Source organism: Puma concolor, chromosome B3, assembly GCF_028749965.1.
Source record: "Puma concolor isolate L17-30 chromosome B3, mPumCon1.1.hap2, whole genome shotgun sequence".
Classification (NCBI taxonomy): Eukaryota; Metazoa; Chordata; class Mammalia; order Carnivora; family Felidae; genus Puma; species Puma concolor.
This window is the reverse complement of record NC_141672.1, coordinates 16,857,204-16,884,199: the sequence shown is the minus strand read 5'-3', so window position 1 is coordinate 16,884,199 and position 26,996 is coordinate 16,857,204. Positions and strand designations below refer to the sequence as shown.

Below are 26,996 nucleotides of genomic sequence, written 5' to 3'. Positions count from 1 at the left end.
TTCCCCAGGATTTTCAGAATATCTTCCTCCATTCGTGTGGAGTTGAGGTGTTATTCTTTGAGTCCACTCATTTTAATAATCAAATGTTAATCGAGCACCTTCCTTGGGTCATGGGACAGTTAGATTTTATAGGTGCCACAGGGACCCACTGAAGAGTTAATATGTACACATATGTACCCAGCACAGTAGGCATTCAATTATTTTTGTTCCCACATAATAAAAGGTTTGAATACAATAGGCCGCTAAAACAGAAATAGAAAAGAAAAAAAAAAAAAAGAGGCAAACCACCAGACTAATGGAGTTACTGAACTTAAGCATTTCATTTTGTTCTATATAAGCAATTCAGAGCAAGGAATGTGTTTTAGTTCTTGTCATTTTTTTTTCCTCTCTGTAACACCAGGAGAGAAAGTTTCAAATGACTAATGACTAAAATGGCCCCAGATTTCTCATTCAGAAAGGACCATTTTCTATGTTTGAAATGTAATGAGAAAAATATCCATCAATGCTAAGCGCTTGAGTGTGGCTATTCCCAACTAATAAATCACAAACTTTGGTCAATCTGTTGATCCCGAAGCCTGACCTGAGAGATTGCCATTCTCCTCCCTTTTTCGGCTCTGTCCCCACTTTCCCACGGAGTCCTACGCCTCACAGGCAATTGCCACTGTCGGCGAGGTATGGGTGTGAGTGGTCTCCATGCCCCTTGCTCTCGACTCTCCCTCCGTATGTGACTCACGCTGCTGTTACTACATCAAATTACTCTCAAATTATAAACCCCATCCCGATTTAACTGTCTTTTATTATCGCTCACAGAACTGTCCTCTCAACCCCACTCAGTAATGTCAAGACTCAATGACATGGAAAGATAATTCACTGTTAGAGAAAGTGGGAGAAGTTATTTGACCAGAATTCCAAGCGCTCTGGGTATTAGCATTAAAGTTAAGGTAGCCTGATCAAAGGCTGAAGAAGAGTACATCTGGGTGGGATAGAGTACGGGGAGGAAGGCTAGCCCTCCTTGGGCACCAGTAACCCCGGGGTAAACAGCCTGTTGTCTCCACTCAGCCTATGAACCGCCCTTCGTCCTATGGACTCCAGCTCAGGAAATAAAATCAAGAGACTGGAACTGAGAGACAACAAGAGGCAAAGTTGATTTGAGCTTCGATTTTCCATGTAACACGGCTTGAAAATAACAAGCTATATGACTCCTTGAGGGGATAATAAAGAACATGATGCATTTCTCAGAAGGCTTAGGAAAAGGCTCCCCCAGCGCCGTATGGTTTTATTTTCTAGAAATTGGATGAAAACACTCCTACCCTCCACACTGCCATTTTTCTATGACTTGGGCAACACCCTATAAATACCTACTAAGAATAGCTACAGGATAAGGCTGTGGTCTAGCCTGAAAGTCAGGCTGAGTCAGGAGGTATTTATCACCTACTGTATACATTGTCAGGTGCCAGGTAAGGTTGAATTTACAGAATATTCTTCTCCCTAGAGAAGTTAAGTCAGGATGGAGAAGCAGCATCTATGTACAGAAAATCCGAGACCAGAAGAGATGAGCACAGGACCCAGTACAAGGTGTATGTACAGAAATAAAGGTGGTCAGGACAAAAGGAAGGCCACAGAAAAGGCAACGTGAGACAGGAAATTCTGGGCAAGTTTAGAAGAATGCATAGTTCTGCTGGTAGGGTTCCAAGCACTACATGGGGGCCTCCAAACTCCATACTGTAGACTTGCGACCCACCCATCATCGTGCAGAGCTAGATGCAGACTTCCAGATTCCAAACATTTGCTAGCTGTCTTTCTAAAAGCCTGTCCAGGACCACACAATTCCTACCTACTCAAAATCTCAGGGTGAGGAGAAATGGGCATATTCTGACTACTGGAGAATGTGGACACTGGCACAAATTATCCAGGGATTGGGATGGGGGCGGGGGGGGGAGGGAATAATTTGGCAGGATGTTCTCAAAGCCTCACAAATATGCCTTGTTTGGCTCGATAATTCTACTTGGAAGAAGTTTTGCTAAGGAAAAAATAAGACCGTGCATAAAGATTTTAGCTCAGTCCATTTTTGAATATATCATGAAAAGTTGGAAGCGACCTAAACTATCAAGAACGGGAAAATCAGTGAAGGAAATTAGGCTACATTGGTATGATGAGGTACTGTTTAGCTAGTAAAACTGAACCAGATAGGAGCACCTGGGTGGCTCAGTCGGTTAAGCATCTGACTTTGGCTCAGGTCATGATCTCGCGGTCTGTGGGTTCGAGCCCCACACTGGGCTCTGTGCTGACACCTCGGAGCCTGGAGCCTGCTTTGGATTCTGTGTCTCCCTCTCTCTCTGCCCCTCCCTCGCTCATGCTCTGTCTCTCTCTGCCTCTCAAAAATGAATAAAGGTTTAAAAATGTCTAAAAAAAATAAAAAATAAATAAATAAATAAAGTGCATAGCCACTGGAGCCCAGCAGCCCTGGATGGGCTTCAAGTGACCCTTGTGAGTCAGATAAGGATCAGAATGGGCACACGCAGTGGGGCTCCTGTCGTGCGTGAAGGCAGCGAGGTAAGGCTTGTGTTCGACGGCCTTTGAGAGCTCCAACGCCACCACTTACTTTCTGGGTGAACAAATGAGATGATAGCGGGGAGGCCCCCTGGAACCCAGCTGGAGCCTTCTCGATGGATGAAGCCCGTGCCACTCTTACCGCACAACTTAATAACCGTTTTTAGGCAAATGACAGAAAATTCATAGAAACCACATTACCCACTGAATAGGGGAAAAAAGAAATAAAGCAGAGTTTATTAACTGGTAGAGAAAATGATTATAGGGTAAATAAAATGACTCAAGGAAATGGAGAGGAGGACGTATTAAGGAAGAAAGAAAGAAAGATACTCAGCCGAAGAGGGTCTGGGGAATGGGGCGGGGGAGGGGCAGGCTGTTACAGCAAAGCAGGGATTCGTTCATGGTTTTCTTAATACAGTGGTGGGCTACCTGGGAAGTAAAATGGGGCTCCCTCGTGCACACATTGTTCTGAAACGCAGAAATCAGAGTCCCGGAGTGGCCCAGAAGCGGCACACGCAGGGACAGACGCCTTCATGAGGAAGAATCCCCCTAACAGCTGGTAAAGGGCACGAAGCGGACTGCTCAGGGAAACCCAATAGCTTCTTCGAGCAATTTCTCACGTGCCTCCTGCTGTGGAACTAGGGAAAGTAACCCACAACCCAGTAGAGAAATAAACCCCACGGAGCCCAACTGTCCGTCCATGGCTCTGAGAGCTGAGCAGTGGCCTCTTGTATCTCCACTCGGACATCTCTAATCCGGTTCTGGAAGAGAGTCTCTGGAAATAGAGTCAATCGGAGACACTGGCTCCACTCTGCCAAGTGTTTACTGCTTCGGACACATGGGTGTGCCAACTTGGGACTCCACGTGACATATCCCCAAGCTCAGCCCTTTCTCTAAGACTTGGCGGGTGAAAGTAATAACCGTGCCTGAGTTGCGTTGCCTGTTGCATCTACCTCCTTCACTTGGGAGACAACTTACCTTCTGTACTTTTACTGCTGCGTCACGTACAAAAAGTTCCCTGATGCCCTCACAACCAGGTTCAATCACAGAGTTGAACCTTCAGGGGGACGCTCCCTGTTTAAACTGTCTGTGTTCACCTTACTACCCCACAGACGAAACTGCAAGGGGCATCCCCCTCTGGAGGCTTCTGCGCCAGCCCTTCCTTACGCTGGTAGGACTCCAGGGGGACCTGCCATAGCCTCCCTCCGTGACTGGGTTGACGGCTATTGGAGACATGGCTAGAGTCTTATCCTGCTTTCACTTCCGGCCCAGGGGATGGCGCTTTTCACCAAGCCCAGGGGATGGCGCTTTGATGATGCTCAAAAATGCTTGCCGAGGGGGTGAGAACTTGAGCATGCAAATGGCTTCCTCTCAAAGCCATCCCTGCCTCCTTTTTGTTCATGTTTTGGGAAGAAGAACACAGATTCGGGGAATGAATGGATTCTTCCACTGGAGGTCTTTCCTGAGTTGCCAGGTAGATTTCATCTCAACCTCCTTGCTATCTATTCATCCATTCAGTATATGGATGAAGTGCTCATTAGGGGCAAGGCCTGTCCTTGGCACGGTGGATCCCAAATGCCCTGACTTTTAGGAGTCTATACCTCTAAATTAATGGATCATAGGACTCCTGCAAGCTTAAATATTAGCTCCCATTTATTTAACACACGCTAAAAACTCCCTACAGGTCAAGCCCCCTTGGCTGCCCCCGGGGGGTTCTCCAGCCATCACGATGATTCTGGCCTCTTGGTTTCCAGTGGTTAAGGAAGCCCTGCTCCCTCACCTTTATTATTTTGGGGTTCCTTTATAAACGGAGCTTCTACATAAATTATTTTCCCCAATCCTTGTAGCATTATCATTTTCTTTTCCAAATGAGAAAATGAAGGCATGTAGGCATTACAAAACTCACCACCCGGCACCTGGTCAGTGGACATCTGGGCTGAGGTCCGAATCTGCGTCTTCCCAAAACACCAGAATGCCACTCCAACTCTACAGACCCTCCTCTCCTAACCCTCAGCTATCTTAACTCCTTTTGTGTGCATGTGTGTGGTTCCTTTTAAACATTTAAAAAAAAAAAAAAAAGCAAAACAAAACAAAAAAACAGGAAAAACAGTACCATAGCTTCATAAAAAAAAAAATAGTTGGTGGCAAAAGCCATGCCCGTGACCTAGGTAATAACAGCTCTGTATCCTGAACTTGGAGAAATCACTTTGAGCAAGAGAAGGGGCAGGTCTCTTTATAAACTAGTTTACGAGCTCAGCACTTGGAGCTACGTTGTCAGGAGGAGAGAGAAAGATCACGAATTGCTTCAGAAGGAAACAGATCAGTGCTGAGTCCCTGGGAAAGGGGTCTGATTTGCTGCAACCTGAGGAAAAGAGATGTCCTGATAAGGAGTCGTTCCCAGATATTGAGAGACCTTCTTCGGCAAAACCCACATAGCTAAAAAGCAGGCATAGGTCTTTGAGCAAGCTGCTGTCAAGCCCATATATAAGGGGAAAGGTGGCATTTTATCACCTCCTGACATGACCACAGCCCTACTGGCTTAAGAATACATGTTACCCGGCTGCTTTATATTTTTTTCATTAAAAAAATTTTCTTAAGTTTATTTATTCTGAGAGAGAGAGCAGGGGAGAGGCAGAGAGAGAGGGAGAGAGAGAATCCCAAGCAGGTTCCACGCTGTCAGCACAGAGCTGATGCAGGGCTCAAACTCATGAACCGTGACTGAGCCGAAACGACGAGTTGGACGCATGACGGATGAGCCACCCAGGCGCCCCTCTGCTGCTTTGTAGTAATTAAAGAGCACGTGGTGTGACCGGCAACCTGCCACTCAAGCAAGACTCCAACTGAACAGCACGTTCAGCCATGTGCATAAACAAGGCCCTGCCTGTAAGTCCTATTGCATTTGGGTTTTCCCAGAAGCAGATGCTAAAAGGAGATTAGATGTGCAAGATACTTATTGGGGAAAGTGCCAGGGAGGGAAAGCGGAAGGGGAGCAGGTAGAACTGGAAGAGCCATCAGACCACAAGGCAGGTCTGTCCTGCCTGAAGGAGACAGGGAAGAAGGAAGGTTTGAGTGCACAGTCCTCATCTGTCATGGGGTCTGACAAAAGTTGCAACAGGCTGCCCGGGCGTCCTTAAGCCAATGTCGCCAGTCAGAGGAGTCTTAGCATCTTGCAGAAATGGGACCGCATCCATGCGGCCTCTGTGCTCAGCCATTGGCTGGAACAGTCCAGACAGAGCCTATGGAAATGACCACTGAAGACACCCATGGAGCCCGTGGGCCACGGTGAGCCAGACTTTATCCAGGACATCATTTAGTACCTGCCCCCTCAGGCCTTTACTGTAACAGAGGGCCATGACGATGCTTTTGGTCTCTCAGTAGCAACATCAACTCAGACCCCATGTCCAAGTGTCCTCAAAATGTCCCCTTTCTCCAGTATACAGTTCGTTCTCAGGGAAGAAACCTTTTTTCACAGGAAATAGTAAAGAGCGTCCGGCTGAATAGACTTGTCAATCGGTTACGGGGGGGAAAAAAAAGAATCTGTCTCTCATTTTCTTTTTATAAGGCTGCCAACCCTCTCAGATTAGGACTCCGCCCTTATCTTCCTTTAACTGTAATTACCTCATAAAAGCCTTATCTTCAAATGCAGTCACATTGGGGGTTAGGGCTTCAACATATGAGGTTGGAGGGAATACGATTCAGTCTGTAGTGGTCCGCCCAGTGCCGGGGGGCCATCTGCCCCCCACAACCCAGTCAGAACGATATCCTGTTTGCTACCTGGTGGTAAGAGAGCCAGTCCCAGAACCCCATCTTACTACCTGTTAGCTGGGACATTTCTACACTTGCATTGACTCAGGTTTTCCAGCAAGTGGATGCCAATACAGGATTAGATATGCAAGAGACTTATGGGGGAAATGCCTGTGAGGAAAACAGGATAGCCCAGAGGAGGTAAGGAAAGCCATCAGACTGCAATGCGGGTCTGGGCCCTGTGAGGGAGAGAGAGAAGAAGGGAGTTTGATACGAAAATCTCAGACCGCAAGACGGTTCTAGAAAGTTTCAACCAGGCTGAAAGGGAGTCCTCAAATGATGAGCCAAAATAGGTTTCTGTGGAACATTCTCTGGAGCAGCCCTTGGAAAACAAAGTTTTGCATGAAGCGGGGAAGGATTCGGGGCTAAAGTCATCAGTCAATGACCTTCTCTGCAGCAGGGACTCTGAGTAGCACATTTGCATGGGCACCTATGCCCATCTATCGGCTCCAGAGATTTGTTAGAAAACATACAAGGTATTCAGGCTCTAGCAGGAAACCAGGAGACAATCAGAACTGAAAAAGAAGCAAAAATGTACTTGACAGTATTAACGGAACTGCTGAAAATATATATCCCCTGGGGCAGACAGAACTCTATTACTCCCATGGTCCTTGTGCTGCAGATATGGTGAGATCATTCCTGTGACTCGTGACATTAAATGGCAAAGAGAATACTTGCAGATGTAATTAAGGTTAACCATCAGTTTCTTTTTGGTTAATCAAAAAAGTAGATTATCTGGGTGAGCCTAACTTGAGCGTTAACTGGTAGGCCAGAGAATATTCTCTAGCCGGTAGCAGAGTAGAGTCATTTATTTTTTTTAACGTCTCTATTTTTGAGAGAGAGAGAGAGAGAGAGAGAGAGCATGAGCTGGGGAGGGGCAGAGAAAGAGGGAGACAGAGGATCCAAAGCGGGCTCTGAGCTGACAGCCAGAGCCAGATGTGGGGCTCAAACCCATGAACCACGAGATCATGACCCGAGCAGAAATCAGACACTCAACGGACCGAGCCACCCAGTTGCCCCCAGAGGGAGAGTCGTTTATTTAAGGAATGACGGGGATTTAACTTGAGGGGGTCTCACTGCCAGCTGAGATGAGGTGGGAGGGGGGTATGTGAGATGGTCCCTGACTGTGAACTACAAGTGGCCCTAGTGACAGAGAGCAACCCAGTAACAGCCAGACAAGGGGGCCCTCCGTGCTGCATCACAAGGAACTGAATCCTACCAGTGGCCTGAATGTGCTTGGAAGCCTATGCTTCCTCAGAGCCTCGGATGAGGTTGCCGCCACCCGAGACAGCTTGGGAAGGGGACCCGGAGCCGAGAGCCGGGAGAGCCCTGCGGGGCTTCTGACCTAAGACGCAGTGGGATGAGAAACGGGTATTGCTTTACGCCACTATGTCTGCGGTGCAGCTGCAAACCCCATCAAGGGAGGGATGCCTGCTCACACCACCCTCCAGCTCGGCAGAGACCCACGTGGCTATCCTGCTCACCAGTTCCACCAGCTCACCTTGTAAACCCAGCCCCTCACCTAGGATCTGCTCGTTGGTAGGCACTCGATAAATATTGGCTGAATTAATAAATGAACGCTGAGACAATTAAACTGGATGTGTGAAATTCGATATAAATTTCAGTGTATGTTAAAGCGGCTAGCCCAGGACCCCGTGCATTCAAAAGGCTCAATCCATGTGAGTCTCGGCTTGCCCTTCTCTTTCATACGCAAAAGCAGCCCCCCTCCTTGCTAGCTGTTGCAATTTCACAAGCTTGTCATGCTAAACACCAAAATGCCACCTGCTGAAGTTTCATAAACCCCAGGGAAAAGAATGGAGTCAAAAGCAGTTTCCTTGATAAATTACCCTGGGTGTTTCTTTCACAAGCTGTTTGCACATGACACAATCGTGCATAGGAACAGACTCGAATTCTCCCCTACCATTCTCAGATACAATGACTTATTTTCTAGAGAAAATTGAAGAAGGAAAATGTGTCTTCCTTTTCTGCAATTCCTCATGGAGAACACACACTCTCCTTTTTGGTTATTGTTTCTTATTTTTAATGGGAAAGATTTTGAACACTGTGATCAAAAATCTGTAACTCACATGGTCTAGTCTGAGTAGTGGGGCCACAAGACTGTGTGCAGCCCCTTGAAACCAATTCCAGAATCACTCCCGTTCTTTATGTGAATTCTCAGAACTTGCAGATCACGGCAAAATTCTTTAAAATTCCCCCTTTTCCTTTCCCTTCCACGTCCTTCTCCAATTGGAGCTGCTCTCACACCTGCACAGGTGAGACTGGAGACACCTGCATTTTCCTTGTTTTAAAGGCCACAAGGAGGTCTGAACAATCAGTGGTTTATCCTCCCACTGACCAGCTGTTAGACTTCGGCAAAGCTAAGTTACTTCCCAAGCCTCAGTTTCCTCATCTACAAAATGGGCATGGCCGTGCCTAGCTCACAAACTGTTGTAATGAGTGGTTGTATTAATAAGATATGTGTGTAAAGCACTTGTTACCTTATACTCGCTAACCAGGGGCTGATGTCTTTGCAAACTGTATTAATGGTGTAAGTAGAAACAATCACGTGTCATCTAGTAACAAGCGATCATCAGTTAAGAATTTACTATGTTCTAAGCACTGTTCTCAGTGTTTCCCCCATGTTTTCATGTCACCCTTGCAACCATTATGAGAGAGGCAGTTTTCTAATCTACATTTTACAGATGAGGAAACTCACCCAAGCTTACTCCACGGGGGGTGCGGCAAGGTTGGGATTTGAACCAGGCTGTCTGACTCTGGAATTGGGACACTTGACCACTAGTCTGGACCGCTCCCCTTTGAAATACCACTGCGGTTTTATAGCCCAGAGAAACTCGCAGAGATGCTAACAACTACCCAGGAAGGAAAAAAATGTTCTAACAGTAATAAGATTTTCCTTTTAAATTTTTACAGTCTTTTTTCTGATTTCTAGGGAGGTTAACTTCTCCTTGGACAAGTGGCAACACTTCCATACATTTTCAATAAATATTTATTTTATATAAACAGAAAAAAAGAAATACAAATGATTTTATATATAATAACATAATACAACCATGTAAATTCCAAACACTAAGAAAGACTTGGGGAAGGGGGGAGACAGAAAGAAAATACCCCAAAATATGGATAATGATCATCTTTTAAAAGTGATTCCCACCCTATGTTGTATCTTTCTATATTTGCCAAATTGTCTATGTTTTCTAATGCATCACCTTCATGAAGAAAAAATACTATTTCATAAAACGAACATTACACATTTTATTAGTTGATTGCACAAAAACCAGAATTTCTCTTATTATCTGAACTATCCACTGGAGGCCAATTGTGCTTGTATAAATACTCCAAAGTTCCCTTAAACACATAAAAAAATTAACATCTTCTATTTAAGTTCAACAACCTCTTCTCTCCCACTTTTCACATGTGCTAGTTTAAGCGTGACATTTAGAAACTGCCTGAAACCATTTCTGTGCATGGAATCCTGCCACAAAATAAAAGTTTATTTTCTCTCTGGTTTTGTGCCATTGGACTGCTTTGCCCTCTCTCATCCAGGTGTTCTACAAAATTCTTGCATATGTTTACTCACCATTACCATTGTGCTAAATACGATACAAGCATCAAACAGAAAATAGAGACAAACTTCATTAAATGGCATTCTGCATCAGACCTTAAAGCCGGCCAACTCCCCACACATACAAAGCTTAAAACAATCATTTTCTAAAACGTGCCAAGCATGATGCTGGGTACTTTCTCAGACAGTTAATATTCTGAAAAGTCTCTTTAGTCAGGGTTCTCCAGAGAACGAACTAGAGCTATATCTAAATCTATAGATGTATGTATATTTGGGGGATGGGGTTGAGATCTATTTTAAAGAATTGGCTTATGTAATCATGGAGGTGCATGTCCAAAATCTACAAGGTAGGCTAGCAGGCTAGAGACTTAGGGAAGAGTTGCTGGCAGAATTCTTTCTTGCTCAGAGACCAATCTTTGTTCTATTAAGGTCTGCAACTGATTGGATGAGACCCACCACATCACGAAAGGTAATCTGCTTTACTCAAAGTCTAACAATTTAAATGTTAATTTCATCAAACAAAAATACCTTCATAGAAGCATCTATAATAATGTTTGACCAACTATCTAGGTACCATGGCCCAGTCAGGTTGACTCATAAAATCAACCATCATGAACCTGTGATACTGGCCAAGATGAAGAAATGAGCTTCAAAACATCTACAACTTTCAGGGTGCCTGGACGACCCAGTCAGTTAAGCATCCAACTTCAGCTCAGGTCATGATTTCATGGCTTGTGAGTTCAAGCCCCATGTCGGGCTCTGTACTGACAGCTCAGAGCTTGAAGCCTGCTTCAGATTGTGTGTGTGTGTGTGTGTGTGTGTGTGTGTGTGTGTGTGTGTCTGCCCCTCCTCTCTCTCTCTCTCTCTCTCTCTCTCTCACAAAAGGAACATTTTTAAAAACTACAATTTTCCTTACTAAACACTACAGGGTTGTCATTTGTCAATATTTCCAAAAGCCCTGTGTAATCTGTTTTTATTTCTAGGAATAAAAATTATTGAATATAATTTAAATATATGAAAAGGAAGCTGTCAACACTGAAATACAGAAAAATCTCATTAATTAGATTAATTCTGACCAAGACTGGTCAAAGTCCTGAATTACTGGATATTCAAAGATACGCAAGCTTATTAAGTACAACTATATATTCTAGCCAAAACAGGATCACTACACATTGGCAAGTCAATTTCCTTCTGGATTTGTTTTAATAATCAGATTTAAATTATCAGTAAGCAGCACATTGATTATTGATATGGAAATAGGTGTCAAATGAACTTTCAAAAATGTTTTCTCAGGGGAAATCAAGCATGTGTTATGCAGCCTAGTTTTTAATAGCAATGAATGTAACCTTTCAAGCACATGTCTGACTTGGAATACATTCTACATCGGTGAGGTCCAAATTATTAAGATTCTTCTAAGTCTAACAATTTCACTGAGTATTTGGCACCAAATTTGCCATTAGTGCAATTCCAGAGAAAAGGCCAGAAAGTATCCCTTGTCTTCTAGGGTGAAGAATGCTCCTTTTAGTGTGGTCACTAGAATTCTTGAAGGGAGGAATATCTCAGGAGGACATAGAAGCAAATGTCTAGCTCAGGACCTGAATGAATGCCTGCCGGGTAAGAGGTTGAGAGCTCTTGGAGGAGGCCACACCAAAGAACAATCTGCAGGTGGATTCAACTGCAAAACCGTTTCATGATAGACAAGAGAGAGAAACAACAAATGAGGGCAGTTTATCAAAGGGGGAGTAAAGGGTGATTCTAACAATAAAACTAAATTGATGGAGTCTCCTTCCAAAGAAGTTTTCTTCGCAAAATTCCAAAGTTCTTCTACAAACATGACTTTGCCCATGTGTAGCTTCAGCCCCCCTCTTTTTATTACCAGAGAGACAGTCTAAAAAGATCTTTGAAATCTTTTAGTGTGTTCTACACACAGGACATGCCCAGCCTTTAACTTCTTGGCATCACTGTGTTTAATGCTCTTCCTGGATAATCTGTACATTCAAGACTCTGCTTTGTTTGTTTGTTTTAAGGCTTCAAATAAGTAACGTACAACGGAATTACTAGAGTTAGCCAAACTCTTCTCAATTTCAACTTACCCCACTCCCCATCCTTTTTGCCTTCAAATGCATTGACTAATGATTGACTTTGCCTCTTCTGTATAACACGTGTTGGTAAAAAGACTGGGATTCCATCTCCTATTAAAAAAAAAAAAAAAAACCTGTCGGACAAACAGGGGGTGTGGTTTAAAGACCTCTGTAAGGATTCTGCTTCTGGATGGACCTCAGAACTGAACAGCTTTGAATACATTGCCCAGATATTTATATTTGTTTAGAACGGCCCCAAAAGTCAGGAGCTGGTATCTTCTGGGCATTGCCCTGAGGTAATAGGTGGGAAGCCAGGAAAAACCTGGGTTCAAACCCTTGCTTTGGCACTGAGCAGGTTAGGTTACGTAGGCCAACCAGACCCTCAGTTTTATCATGAGTCAAATGGCACCATAGGCTCCACGTGCCTTGCAGGCCTATCTAGAGATAACATAAGTGTGAATGGCTAAGCACCGTGCCAGTCACATAGTGGGCACTTCAGAAACGTTGGGTTTCTTAAGATTAGAAAAGGAAAAATTGGGGGTGCCTGGGTGGCTCAGTTGGTTAAGCGCCCAATTTCGGCTCAGGTCACGATCTCACGGTTCATGGGTTCAAACCCCATGTTGGGCTCTGGGCTGACAGCTCAGAGCCTGGAGCCTGCTTCAGATTTTGTGTCTCCCTCTCTCTCTCTGCCCCTCCCCTACTCGCACTCTGTGTCTCTCTCTCTTGAAAATAAATAAACATAAAAAAAAATTTTTTTTAAAGAAGAGGAAAAATTGGGGCTGTAGAATTCAGGTCGTTTGAGAGAATGGGTGTAGGAAGAGGAATCAAAAAATAAATAATTTATTTCTCAGATCGATGCAGCTTTTTCATGAGAAGTTTGCCACATTCTCTTCCAGTTTTGCTAAAGAGAAGAAAGACAGATATCCAAGCTGGCTGCCTGTGAGTTCAACTCCATTCTCGAAGGCCACGCTGCTTCAGAAAGGCCAGGCACTCAGGGGTCTTCCTGTACAAGGTGCAGAGAGAAAGATGCATCTTCCTAGTAGGGGCCAGAGGGGTCTTGAAAGCCCTGCTCATACCCGCTGCTAATGCCAATGGTCATCCCACTTTTCTTCCACAGCGCCCACTCCCCGCCTACCTTCCTTCGCCCACCAAGCATTTGCTAAAAATCCCGGCAGCTTATTTCCATGCAACATTAAAAGGTTTCTACCAAAAGGGAGAGGAACATCAAACACCATCCAAACGTGGGCCTTTACTGATTGTGGGGACATGTCTGCCCACTTACTTTTGATATCAGAGCTAAAAGAATCATCTGGCAAAGCAAACCCCCAAGGGAGAAGAACCTCGCACACTCTAGTGCTGGACCGTGGAGTATACAGAGGTGGATGCTGAAATTCGTTTGATGTATTTATGGCACCTACTCTGTGTGACGCCTTCAAAGAATGGGATAACCAAATGCCACAAAGCCTCCTCAGAAACGCACTATGGGCCCAATAAATACATACACAATCTGACATTTCTTTGACATTTATTGGCTTCCCAGAGGCTCATATGAAAGACAGGCCACTTGAATGTTAAACAGTATCCTCCTGACAGAGTTTGGGTTATTGTTTAAAGACGTTTTTATCTATGCACTATCTCCGCAAGACAAAGTAAATAAAAGGAACGCGTATTGAGGAACAGCAAACATGGATATTGGTACCAGCTTGAAGTTGATGGAAAGAGACACCCATTTCTTCCCTGAGAAGTGGGGAAGCAAAGGGGCAGAATGTAGTCCCTCCCCCAGGAGTCTGACCTCCCATCTTGGAAGAAAGAATCCATTACTCTAAAGGTTTAATGGCATCCAGTTCGTTTGGGGTGAATTTAACAAACCGCATTAGCCAGTACATAAAGGCTCTCTTTGATATAGGTGACGATTGTGCTATGAATTACTAACAGCACTTCAGGGCTCAGAACCAAGTCAGGTGTTTCCATTGGAACCACCTGCACCAATAGTGAGCGTAAAATCCCCGGGGAGAAGCGCCAGGCTGAGGTATCGACGTGCTTCCTTTTGACATCTTGCACCAATATGCTACGACCCATTGAGGAAGCCGTATCTCATCTTCAAATGGCTGGCCTTTCTACTGCAGCTCTTAAAAAATGCTATTTGTAATTGTAACCAGATTGTCCCCCCAAACACACCATAGAATGTGGTAATAAAGGTAATGTTCTTCTATAAAACAACGGTTTCATAAAATGATCAGAGCCTGGCCCGGTGTCCTAAACACTTACCTACCCCCTTAAAGTTTTGGATTAGATTAAAGTGCCATGGGGACATAACTGATGTAATGTTTCAAAATCATAAATGCAGGGGGAGGGATTTTAAAGCTGGATAATGGAGAGAATGGAATAATGCAATAAAAGCTGGCTCAAACGCTGAGTCCGTGATACTTGATTTATTGTTTTAATATAATGCTGTAAAGGCCATGCTTGAATATACAGCAGTATTTTATTTATCTGATAGTCATGATCCTAACAATGGGTGTTTAACAACGGCTTTACTGGAGTTGGTGGTGCACGCAAATGAAGCTGGTTTCGGGACGCTCCCCGAGAAAGGTAACGGAACAGCAGAGAGAGGCTGACAGGCCATGCTTCAGGGGTACCTGAGAGCCCCTCTGAAAAGTACAATTCCTCACTTCTCCAGCAGGGCTCTGCAGTTTTATGAACTTCCCCCAGCCTGCAAAGCTCAGCACATTGTCCACAAGACGAAGGCCCTGATGAACAGCCCCCAGGACCGGCCCTGAACTTCGAGTTCTGAAGCTAGCAGCAGGGAGCACACACCAGCAGGGGAAGAGGGTCGGTGGGGAGGTGGGAAGAAAGCAGCACCCCCATGTTCCTCGTCTTCCTGAAGACCCAGCTCTGCCTTCTCGTAACATGCCAGCAAAGATACCCTGAACTGTGGGTCCGAAGTCCCGCTTCATTCTGGGGAGCTTTGCCAATCTTCAACCGAGAGATGAAAAATTCAACTTGATGTGTTGGCCTTCTTTATTAAAAAAAATAAATAAATAAAAACCCACCACCCATGAGCTATTTCCAACAGTTCACGGTCAGACTGCCATGGCAGGGTCCTTTATTGCTTCCTCAGCAGCATGGCGCAGAGACTAAGAGAAGCTCTGGGTTCAAACCCTGTTTGGTTCCCTCCGAATTTTATGGCCTCCTTCTGATTAGTGGAAACTCTCTAAGCCTTAACTTCTTCACCTCTTCCACGGGAATGAGATTACCCACCTCAGAGAAGTTTCCATAAAATATCTATAACTAGTAACGTTGGAGAGGTTTTCAGGGGTTAGAATCAAAACTCAACACTTCCCTTTATGATGTCATTGGGGGGGGCGCGGGGGGGGGATGTTGTTTCTTTGTACTTGGTAGAAGTCTGTCTGAAGCACGGCCCATAACACGTGCACCTTAGATCATAAATGTCCTCAAATCACATCTCAAATACAGTCTCAATTCAGAAATTGGAAGGTCCGGTTCTAGACAACAATCACATTTTGACTTGTCTTCAGATCTTCTCCTTTTCCCAAGCCAGTGTCCATCCCATAAGGAACTCAGTCCCTCTACATGATCCTCTTGGGCAATCTCCTTTTAAATGACCCCAGCCCCTGACCAGTCTGCACCTCCAGCTCACCATTCATATACCTTTGACCTACTTCCCTACTACCTTCTCCCTCACCTCGCCTCTCCTCCCTCCTGCCCACTCTCCCATGTCAGACCCCATCTCAGCATGCCCCCCAAATGACAAGCAGACAACCCACTCTGTAAGTGGTCTCACTGAAGCCCTTTAAGTGGGGGGGGGGGGGTACATTGGGAGGGATCTGGCACCAGCTGCCTCCAAAGAAATCCTATTCACAAACCCACGCTCTTTACCCTTTTATATCCTACGGGGAGATTTTCCCACCATCTAATGCCTGCACCCTTAAACATCTGCATATGTTCTGACATCTCACGTTGGAATTTCATATCCAAAGTGTCCTAGTGCTTCTGTTGAAATTTCCAGTTTACTCCGTATCACATGTGTGCAGAGTGGTCAACACATGCCTGGCATACAGTAAGTACTTAATAAATGTGTCTATCCATAGTAATAATGCAAATCGTAAATTACAGCACTTAGCACAACAACATCAAGTTTGAAACACAGATCAGAGCATGTCTCCACTTGGCTAAAATCCTCCAATGTCTTCCCACCGTGCTTAGACTCAACCCCCGTCCCTGTCATTCACGCACTAGCCCCTGCCCATCTCCCAGACATTACCTCCTACCACATGCTTCCCTATACATTTCCTCCAGCCTCACTGGACTTATTATGCTGCTGTCTCCCCAACACTCAAGCTCTTTCTTATCTCAAGGCCTTTGCCCTCCTGCTGCCACAGCCTCAATACTCCTGCCTGGTCTCTCTGTTCTCAGATCCTGGCCAAAGCAGCCTACCTGGGCACCCAATTGGAGTAGGGTTCCCTGTCCCACCAATTCCAGGCACAAATGAGCCCATTCTTATAAAACCTTTTCTTCACAGCAATTTCCACAATCTGAAACCGTCTTCTTAAGTTTTCCATTTGCCAATATTATGGACTAAATGCCAGTGTGCCCCTAAAATGTAGATATTAAAGCCCTAACCCCCAGTGCGATGGTATTTGGAGGTGAGGCCTTTGGAAGGAAATTAGATCTAGATGAGGTCATGAGGGTGGGGCCCTGTGATGGGATAAGTGCCCTTATCAGGAGAGGAAGAGAGATAAGAGTTCTCACTCTCCACCTGTGAGGACACAGTGAAAAGATGGTCATCTGCAGGCCTGGAGGAAGGCTCTCACCAGAAACCAGCCGTGCTGGCACCCAGCTCTCAGACCCCCAGCCTGCAGACTATGAGAAATAAATGTTATTTAAGCCACCTAGTGTGGTGTTTTGTTATAGCAGCCCAAGCTGACTAAGACAGTTTATTATATCCTCCTTCTCTCAATGAGTGACTCCCTTATGATTTCCATCCAAACAAAAACATCTCCTTCTTCCCAGACGCATGGAATTCTCCCAAGACTATTATGTATGATAAGGGGACAATAATAGCAATTAACATGTATAGAGTATTTACATGGGAGACAAATGACTTTATGGGTATTAGCCCATTTAACAAACCCTAAGGTTGGTACTATTATTAGGCTCATTTTCTACTGAGTAAACTAAGGCACAGAAAAGTTCAGTAAGCACTGTCGGGGTTACATAGCTAATAAGAGGTAGTTTCAGAATTGGAACACAGACAGTCTGGCCCAGAACCCAGATTGTTACCCACTGTGCAGTCTGCCATCCTGTACTTCCTGTCACCTCTACGCTGGGAGTGGAGGTCCGCCAAAGTGGGGGAGTGGGAGGGGACAAACACCATCACCTCTCCCCACTCCACCCATTCTGTCTTTCCAAGTCCTCAGCACGGCTACAGATTTAGGACTGATTTTTTACACAAATGCACAGAGTAGTCATAAATTTATAGATTTAAGGCTAAGTTTTTACCATTCAAATTCTTTTTAGCTTAATCATCACTTTATGATGTTTCTCCGAAATCCTTCTATCAACATCTGCTTGGCACTAGCTTAACTGCTGGACGATGAAATATGTGAACTGCTTGCTTGTGGTATCACCCACGTGCATGTTGCATACCCATGGGCTGGGGCGACTTCTAGATCAAGTCAATGAGAGCTTCTCTCAGTCTCTTTCCTTTCTTTTCTCTCTCTGTTTTGTTGTTTGTTGTTTGCTGTTTGTTTGTTTGTTTGTTTGTTTGTTTCTGAGACAAAGCAGAACAGAACTATAGGAGCAGGCTCCAAAACATTTCTTTCTGGGCTCTATGAAGACAGTGACCATTTGGTGAGAATGTCTTGCAGAGACGTAGTGGAATTTAGTGGTTTAAAGTGTGGGTTCTACAGCCAGGCATGCTCTCAATGCCCACTTGAGATTTTGAGCAAGTTACATCTCTCGGTGCCTCCTTAGTTCCCCCATCTGAAAAATGAGTATATATATTCATCATAGAATATCCCATTAAATGAGTTAATATATACAAAGTGTTTAGAACAGTGCTGACAGAAAAGTGCTATATAAATGTGATAGGCCTGTCAGTTTGGGGCAAGCAACTACAAAAAAAGGGATGTGTCAGAAGAATGGGGGAACGCCCCCAAAAAGTAGGAGAGTGGCTCAACCAGCCCATGGATTAGTACAAATTAGATGAAACGTAACCCCAAGACAATGCATTTACAGATAAAAGGTTTGCTGAGTTGGGATGAAACATGATCGCCCAGGGCAGAGAAGAAGAGGAAAATGCTTTCATTTTAACAAGTACATTTTTTCCCTCTTGTATTTCATTTGCGGTCACAGATTCTAAGTGCCTACAGGTCGCTCCTAAAGAAGCTTCCAACCTGTACAAGAATCGCCCTCTACCAGGTCCCCCAAGGTGTCCACATCCTAATTCCCAGAACCTGTGAGCATTACTTCAAATGGCTTAAAGGACTTTGCAGATGTGAACAAGTTAAGGACTTTGAGAGGGGGAGATGATCTTGGGCTATGCAGGTGGGCCCAACGTAATTGCAAGAATCCTTAGAAAAGGAAGATTGGACCACAGAAATAAGAGAGTTGATAGAAGCAAGAGATTGGAGTGATGGATGAAGGGCCACAAGCCAAGAAGGGCCTCCAGGAACTACAAAAGGCAAGGAAGCTGATTCTCCCCTGGATTCTCCAAAATGAACTGGTCCTCTGCCAGCATCTTGACTTTGGCCCAGTGAGACTGATTGCAGACTCCTGGCTTCCAGAACTTTAAGAGAATAAATATGTGCTAAGTCCCCAAGTTTGTAGTGATTTGTTACAGCAGCAACAGGAAACCCATAGAGACCAGAACACCACTGATTACTCGTCTCTGACTACTGGAGAACCACTGATTAGTGGTTCTCCAACTCTGTACCTTTGACACACTGATGCCTCCCAACCCAGTCGTTCAACAGCTAAAAGTGAACAATGAATAAATCTGTTACCGGAAAATATATTGTTTTGAAAACATAATTCCATTGTCTTAGTCCATTTGGGCAGGTGTAACCAAATACCACAGATTGGGTCACTTAAAAACAACAGAAATTTGTTTCTGACAGATCTGGAGGCACCAAGATGGAGGCACCAGCATGGCCACCTGCTGCTGAGGGCCCCCTTTCTTGTTCATAACTGGCTCCTTCTTACTGTGTCCTCACATGGTGGAAGGGACACTGTTCTTTCTCTGTGGAGCCTCACTCGCAAGGCACTAAACCCATGGCTTCAGCACCTCCCAAAGGCCTCACTGACTAACAACCACCACCTTTGGGGATTAGGATTTCAACACGTGAATTTTGAGGGGACACCTTCAGACCACAGCAACCATTAGGCTTTTCTCTATGTATTTTTGTCACATTTAACCGTTACAATAATGCCCTTTCTATGAGAGCAAACACGTTTAAAGTGGTTAAGTCATTCGTCCAAAGTCATAAAGCTAATGAAATAGCCAAATGGGAATTCAAACCCAGTTCGGGTTCATAAATAATTACGTTGAACTAAACAAATATATAAAATTTAAGTTTTCCCTTGGTGGTTTTCCTTATGAGATATACTATCACTTCTCTGTTGGCACAAAAGAACTTGATTAAAAAAAAAAAAAACAATATTAACAGCAAAGCTCAGAATCATCAATGCCTAAGATCAAAGCACTTCTTTAAAAACACTAGGTACTTGGGGGGACGCTTGGCTGGCTCGGTCGGTTAACCATCAGACTTCAGCTCAGCTCATGATCTCACGGTTCGCGACTGCAAGCCCGAGCTCTGCAATGACAGTGCTTGGGATTCTCTCTCTCCCCCTCTCTCTCTTCTCCTCCCCAACTCACACCTTCTCTCTCTCTCAAAATAAATAAATAAACTTAAAAACAATAACAACACTAGGTACTTGGACTTGTAATGTTGCCTTGTTGAATAGAATGTACCATTTAGTTCTACTCAATATTTCTAAGCATTGTAAACTGGACACCAATCCTGAGTGCCCTCTGGGACTGCCATCTTCCCATAAGTGCCTGCTATCATCAGGTGCCAGGCCGTGATAAGCATTTAATTCTCACAACTACACTAGGATGCTGGTGATGTTTATTCTTTCCATTTTACACATGGGGAAACTAAGTCTGGGAGTTTAAATAACTGGCCTAAAGTCACCCAACGTATGTGCAGCAGAGCCACTGTTGGAACCAATGGCGTGTGATTCCAAAACCTGTCCTCTTTTCTGTAATCCCCCTGAGAGGAAAGTAAATTACACTCTATCCCCTTTTCCCCCCAAAACTGTCATCTAGAAGGACATTCCCACCCTCAGTCCCTCATGAGGGACTGAGAGGTAGCAGAAAAAACCAGGTCTGAGGAGAGACATGGAGAAGAAGTCAGAGGTGAAAGAGAGCTACTTAGTTCCTTGTTTTGTGGGGCTCCACGAAGAACACAGTGACTTCTAGGTATTTTGCTGAGCCCAAGTCTGTTTGCCTGTGAACTCAACCCCCTTTCCTGCGTCTCACCTCCAGGATCATAGGCAACAAACCTACTTCCTCTCTCACCAATGGACCCGATGTGCCTCCCTAACTGTTTGTTTGTTTCTGAGCTAAACATATTCCTCTTCTTCAGATGCCCTTGACAGAATTATACAAGGTTGATAGTAGGTTTCTGTGTCAGAATCTGTCACGATCAGAGGTGACCCCCTACCTGGCTGCTTCCTAGACTTCAGTCATGCCAACTCCTATCATCTCAGCAAGATGGATGCCGCAGGATGTGGAAGGAGAGACTGGTCAAAGATTCTGTGTTTTTGCTTCCCTTTAGTTACTATTCAAGACAGTGTGATGTAATATCCAGGTCTTCCAGTGGCCGCTTCTGGCTCCTGGCTCCAGGGTCCTCACGGACTGCGGTTCCGCTGCCAGGATGAGGGAGCAGAGTGGTGTGGTGGAGCAAGCAGAATCAGGAATCCAGGGTTCAAGGCCTGCCTTCTGAGCTTTGATCACCTCATCTGTGGAGACATTATCCTTTCTCACAGTAATACTTACCCCCTAGGGTTATTATCGGAAATAATGAGGAAATCACTACGCCTCTCAAATATAACTTGTAGGACATAATCAAAGAGCTGCTTCGGTTCTTTCCTTCACTGGCTTTTCCGGTTCATTCCATGGGACTGGCTTTTTCTTTTCTTTATTTTTTTTTACTTTTTTTTAATGTGTATTTATTTTTGAGAGCGACAGAGAGACAGAGTACAAGTGAGGGAGGGACAGAGAGAGAAGGAGACACAGAATCTGAAGCAGGCTCCAGGCTCCGAGCTGTCAGCACAGAGCCTGAGGTGGGGCTCGAACTTTCGAACGGCGAGGTCATGGGCTGAGCTGAAGTCAGATGCTTAACTGACTGAGCCACCCAGACACCCGGGACTAGATTTCTCTGGCCCCTGTACCAGATTTAGGGTAAGTGTCAGGATCCCTTGGACACTTTGAAGTACAGCAGACCTTTGACCAACACAGGGGTTAGAGGAGCTGACCCCCTACACAGTGGAAAAACTACGTATAACTTTTGACTTCCCAGAACTTAACTACTAATTGGCTATCATCTGCTGGAAGCCTTACCGATAACATAAACACTCGATTAACAGACGTTGTATGTTACATATATTATATACCCTGTATTTTTACAATAAAGTAAGGTAAAGAAAAGAAAATGTGATTAAGAAAATCTTAAGGAAGAGAAAATATACTTACTGTACTGTAAAAACTCCCTGTATAAGAGGACCCACTCAGCTCAAACCCATGTTGTTGAAGGGTCAACTGTAATCGGAGCAGTCTTGGTTGGGTAATTCATATCTTTGGGTCCAAAGGAATAAATAAAACTTTCCACTTTTATGCCCTCACTCACAACCTCTCCGTGTTCACAGCTGGCTGAGCAGGCTGGCTGCCTGCCTGGGGCAAGATGACGTTTGACTTCTCCTTTCCCACCTTGCACATTCGTCCCTTCTCCTCAAACCTGCTAATCATGGTTTATGACCCTCCTGGATCAGAGTGTAAGGGAGGGAGAGAAGGAAATGTGTCTCATCTTGGGATGACCTAGCATCCACTTCTCTCCAGGAGTACTTCTCTGCGTCTCTGAAACATGGTGTCCTCACCCGATAGGTGAGCATTTCTCTCCTGTAGTTCTGTTGACTTAGATCAATGTTTCCCCTCCAGCAGGTACTAAGAGATCCAGACCTCTGCTTCCTCCCAGTTGGGGAGGACCTCACCCCTGCTGGCGGCCATCTTGATCAGGATCTAAGACATCTAAGATCGAACATCTGAGACAGCCCCACTGCTCACCAGCACAGCCCCCATCGGCTCCACAAGACTCACTACCTAGAGAAATGCAGGGAGGGCAGCTGGCCCCAAGGCAGTGGCAATTGCTCCTTCACTTCTTTCTGTCGCAACTAGCTAGACAGCCTCTCTCACTCTGGCCTCTAGAGATGAGCCGCGCACCAGTACATCATGTTGCCCAAACTGCCAGAGACACATATTACATTCTCTGGGTGAATTCCTTGCAGCCCCTCTGGCCCCGAGAAGAATCCTCCCACCCTTCTCCCTGTGGAAGATGCTCACCCCACCATAGTCCACCAACTCCCTCCTCATCCCCCACCCATGCATCTATCTTTCCAACCTCTTTGAGGCCAGTGGCCAACAGTGAGTCAGAACCCAAGACTTGTCCGCCTCATTTGTAAGTCTTGCTTGTGGTTTTGCATCTCACTTTGGACTGTAGCCTCTATCAACTCGAAGGCACAGCTGTAATTAGAACTGGTAGAGCTCGGTTTCAACACCTCTTTACAATAATAGTGACAATGGCAGCCGATATTGATCATCGCGGAGAGGCACCGAGCACTGTACCCGGTGCTTTGTGGCTCTTTTCTCACTGGATCCTCACTACAACCCCACGAGGGAACTACAATGTTTCTTTTGCTTAACAGATGAGGAAACTGAAGCCCAGAGAGGGTCTATGCCTTGGCTGGGATCCCAAAGTTCGTGAGGGGTGATGGTGGGAATAAAAAGCAGGTCAGTCTGATTCTGAGGCCAGTGCGCCAACCTCTATCCTCACGCTAGGATGCTTGTAGAACCATCAAATCAGTCATTTATTTGATAGTCTATGAGAAAGCCTTTTGTAAAACTATAAAGTATTGCTCAATTATTTATATTGTTATTGTAGTTATAAAAAACAATAATTTTTTATTATTCCATTCTATCGGTATGGCTTTAGGCTGCTTCTATAAGATACATTAAGCACTCCAAAATAATTTAAAGCGGGGCTGGGGATTGGGAGGTGATTGAGTAAGTGCTACAGTGGCCATTAAAATGTCTTAGATATTAGGCATTAGGGGCGCCTGGTTCACTCGGTTGAGCGTTCAACTTCGGCTCAGGTCACGATCTCGAGGTCCGTGAGTCGGAGCCCCGCAGCCGGCTCTGTACTGACAGCTCAGAGCCTGGAGCCCACTTCCAGTTCTGTGTCTCCCCTTCTCTCTGTCCCTCCCCCACTAGCACAGTCTCTCTCTCTCTCTCAAAAATAAGTAAACATTAAAAACAAAATTTTTAATGTCTTAAGACACTGAGGTGCCTAAAATGGAATAGTCAACTATATTAAGATGACCAACTTAAATTGGCTGTCTTCCCATGCATAATCTGTATCAATTGCCACTTGATTTGGAAAGAAAACCAAAAGAATGGAATATAGGCCACACAAATGAGGTGCCAGCCCCGCTCTGTTAGTGACATGTAGCGTTACTGATCACACAGAAAACAGAACACCTATGCTTTGCTTTGGATCCGTACAAACCTCAGAAATATTTGCCCAGGTCCCCCAAAGGACTTAAAAAGATAGCTTCCCATTAAAATCCTGCATGCATGTTGTATCAGCAGCTAGCAGGTAATGAGTTGCTACTCCGTGCTGGGCACTGGCCCCGAGCTCATCACGAGAATGACTTCCCTCAACCTTCTCAACAACATATATAAAACCATGAGGATTCCTGAGTAACAGAGGGAGTTTAGGATAGTTACTGTGGGAGGCAGAATAACTCCCCCAGAATAATTCTTGACATGGGGAGAGGATACTAAATTATCCAGATGGTAATCACAAGGCTCCTTAAAATGACAATGGAATCACAAGGATCCTTGAAAAATGGAAGAGAGAGGCAGAAGGCCAAAGTCAAATTCCAAGAGAGATTTGAAGATAGTATCTTGCTGGCTTTGAAGACGGAGGAAGGGACCAGGCCGTGAGGTAAGGAGCGCAAGCAGCTCCTGAAGGCTGAAAAAGGCAAGAAACAGATTCTCCCTGGAACCTCCGCTGGGCAAACAGCCCTGCTCACACCTCAATTTTAGCTAAGGAACACCCATTCAGATTTTGGACCTCTAGAACTTTCAGATAGTAAACATATACCGTTCTAAGCCACTGAACGTGTGTAATCTGTTACAGCCGCAGTAGAAAACTAATACAGTCGCCTGCATTCGTCAATTGTGGAGGCTGGATTTGGACTCTGGTGTGGCTGACTCCATATCCCATCCCTGCACTTTCTCACTGTTACGGGTTCAATTACATCCCCATCACCACCACTACCTTCAGAAAAAACATATATATATTAAAGTCCTAATCCCCAGTATCTGTCAGTGTGACCTTAATCAGAAACAAGGTCTTTACAGACAATCAAGATGAGATCATTAGGGTGGACCCTAATCCAACGTGACTGCTGTCCTTACAAAGGGTGAAATCTGGGCACAGACATGCACAGGGAGACGACGACATGAAGATACAGGGCGAAGGAACAAGCCAAGGGACGTCTGAGGCTTCCAGAATCTGAGAGGATGGCCTGGAACATCCTCATGCCTTGAGAGGGAGCATGGCCGTGCCAAAACCTTTATGTCTGGCTTCCAGAACTGTGGGACAATAAAAGTGGATTGCTCTCAGCCACGTGGCTTCCCGTACTCTGTCTCAGAAGCCCTGGGAAGCTAGTGCACCCATGATGCAAAGTAGCCTCATTGCCCTTGAGTCTGGTCTCAGGCATACTCACCACATCTAACACTAGGAAGCCTACTGATAATTGAAAACAATGCCACCTTCCACTGGCGTGACTTTTTATTTTATAGAACACTTTGCACCAGTATTAACTTACTGGATCGTGCCACGATCTCGTAAGTGGGGCAAGGATTATGTCTCCAGGGTGGCTCTATGGTAGCATGTATACAGTGCTTTCACACACTAGCCTTAAACAGCCTGTCTCCAAATCCTGTCCCTGTCACAGACTCAGGAAATGTCCAACCTCCGACGTGTCTCAGTGTCCTTACCTGTATCTTCGAATAACAATCATACTTCCTGCCTCATAAGGTTCTTGAGATGGTTAAATTAGATAACACATGTGATGTTCTTCCCCCAGCCCATAATGAGCAACCCCCCCCCCCACCAAAAAAAAACCCATCTCACAAACAGGAAAACTGAAGCTCAGAGAATTTAAGTGACTTACCCAAGGACACATGGCTTCTAAGTCACAAAACCAGGACCAAAATCCAAGTATCCTGGGGCAGAACTATTAGCACTATAATATCCTGCCTCTCTCTTATTTTTCATTTTCACTATTCTTTGGGTTTAAATCAATCCGAACCTTTTTCAATTCTCATTTTAATTCTGCTTTCCATGCCCACCCCAGTCAATAAAGATTACAGTTTCCACAAACCACTAACTCTTCTTGTCCAAATTCTTTGATGAGACCCTCTATCCCGAGAAGTAAGTCACCTTATTGCCCAAGAGCAAAAGCAGTTTTCTCAAGATAATGCTTTCGCCAGATAAAACACCCAAGACGTAAACAGGGGGAAGCCACAGAAGCCCCCATCACCAGCCACCAAGCTGCTCAGACCCCCAAACCTGCCATGTTCTGTTCCTGGGTCTGCTTTTCTTAGTACGGCAGCCCCTGATAATTTATGAGCTCTTGCAGTGTTTGTAAATAAACTCAGTGTCCCACAGATTCAAAAGCTGCCTTGAGACCTCCTTTCCACCCTCTTATACTTTCTGCATTTATCCAAGCATTTCAGAAACTGGGTCTCCTTAAAATTATGGGATGCAGAATGAAAAACCCATCAGGATTTAATGACCATATTTCAGCATCTTACCGCTTAAAGAAACTTGGCCTTTTCAGAGCTTTTGCAATTGCGCAAACTGGAAGCAGATCAAAAAGGTAGAGCGAGAGTTTTATTTTATTTTTTTCCAACTGTCACAAATCATCCATCAAAGTTAAACTATTGATAGGGAGCAGAGAGACAGAAGGAAGAGTCACGAGTGAGGAGGACTAGAGAATATTAAAAAAGACAATCTCTCAGTCTAATAAAATACAATTAACTGAATTTCATCAAGGCTTCTATAAAAAATACACAAAGAATCAATATTAGGCATAAAACCCAAAAGTGGGTTGTTATCTCTAAACCAGAGAAAACATTTCATTAGGCTGAAGGATTTTATACTCCCATTGGGAAAATTGCTTTTCCCTGGTAACCCCTCCTTTGCTTACTTACAGAAACCCAATTGAAAAGTCAATCATCAAAATCACTTAGCAAATGTCAAAAGGTGCTGCCACTTTCTAAATATATTTGTTCCTTTATGGGAAGCTCTGGCACCTTGCCCGGTCCTGACCCACAGTCTTCCATCGTTTTGCTGTTCCGACTTTTTCACGCTTTTCTTTTTCTGTTTGTCTGCTTGTTTTTGTTGTTGTTGGAAACAGAAAGCCTGTTTTATAAGATTACGGGCAACAGCTTTTCCTTTTAACATTTCAGTGTTCTTTCACAGCCACGGACCGTGAGACCTCCCGTTGCCCAGGCTATAAATGAGCATCACTCCCAGGCCTGGCTGACCGGAAGCCTTTTCCAGGCTAATCAGACAACATACAGTCTTTTCACATCTCATCTT

General features: G+C 44.8%; 1 protein-coding gene across 2 annotated transcripts in view; it reads right to left on the bottom strand.

Moving 5' to 3' along the window:
* Positions 1-26,996, bottom strand: part of GALC (galactosylceramidase) — a 151,585-nt gene that overhangs the window by 28,645 nt on the left and 95,944 nt on the right. Inside the window, exon 17 of one of the 2 annotated variants that reach the window (XM_086709077.1) lies at positions 21,043-21,066. The exons of the other annotated variant lie outside the window; for it this stretch is intronic. Within the exon in view, the coding sequence (XP_086565203.1) occupies positions 21,058-21,066 (9 nt within the window). The 3' untranslated portion in view covers positions 21,043-21,057. Of the gene's footprint in view, positions 1-21,042; positions 21,067-26,996 lie in introns of those variants that run through there. 2 annotated transcript variants of the gene reach the window in all.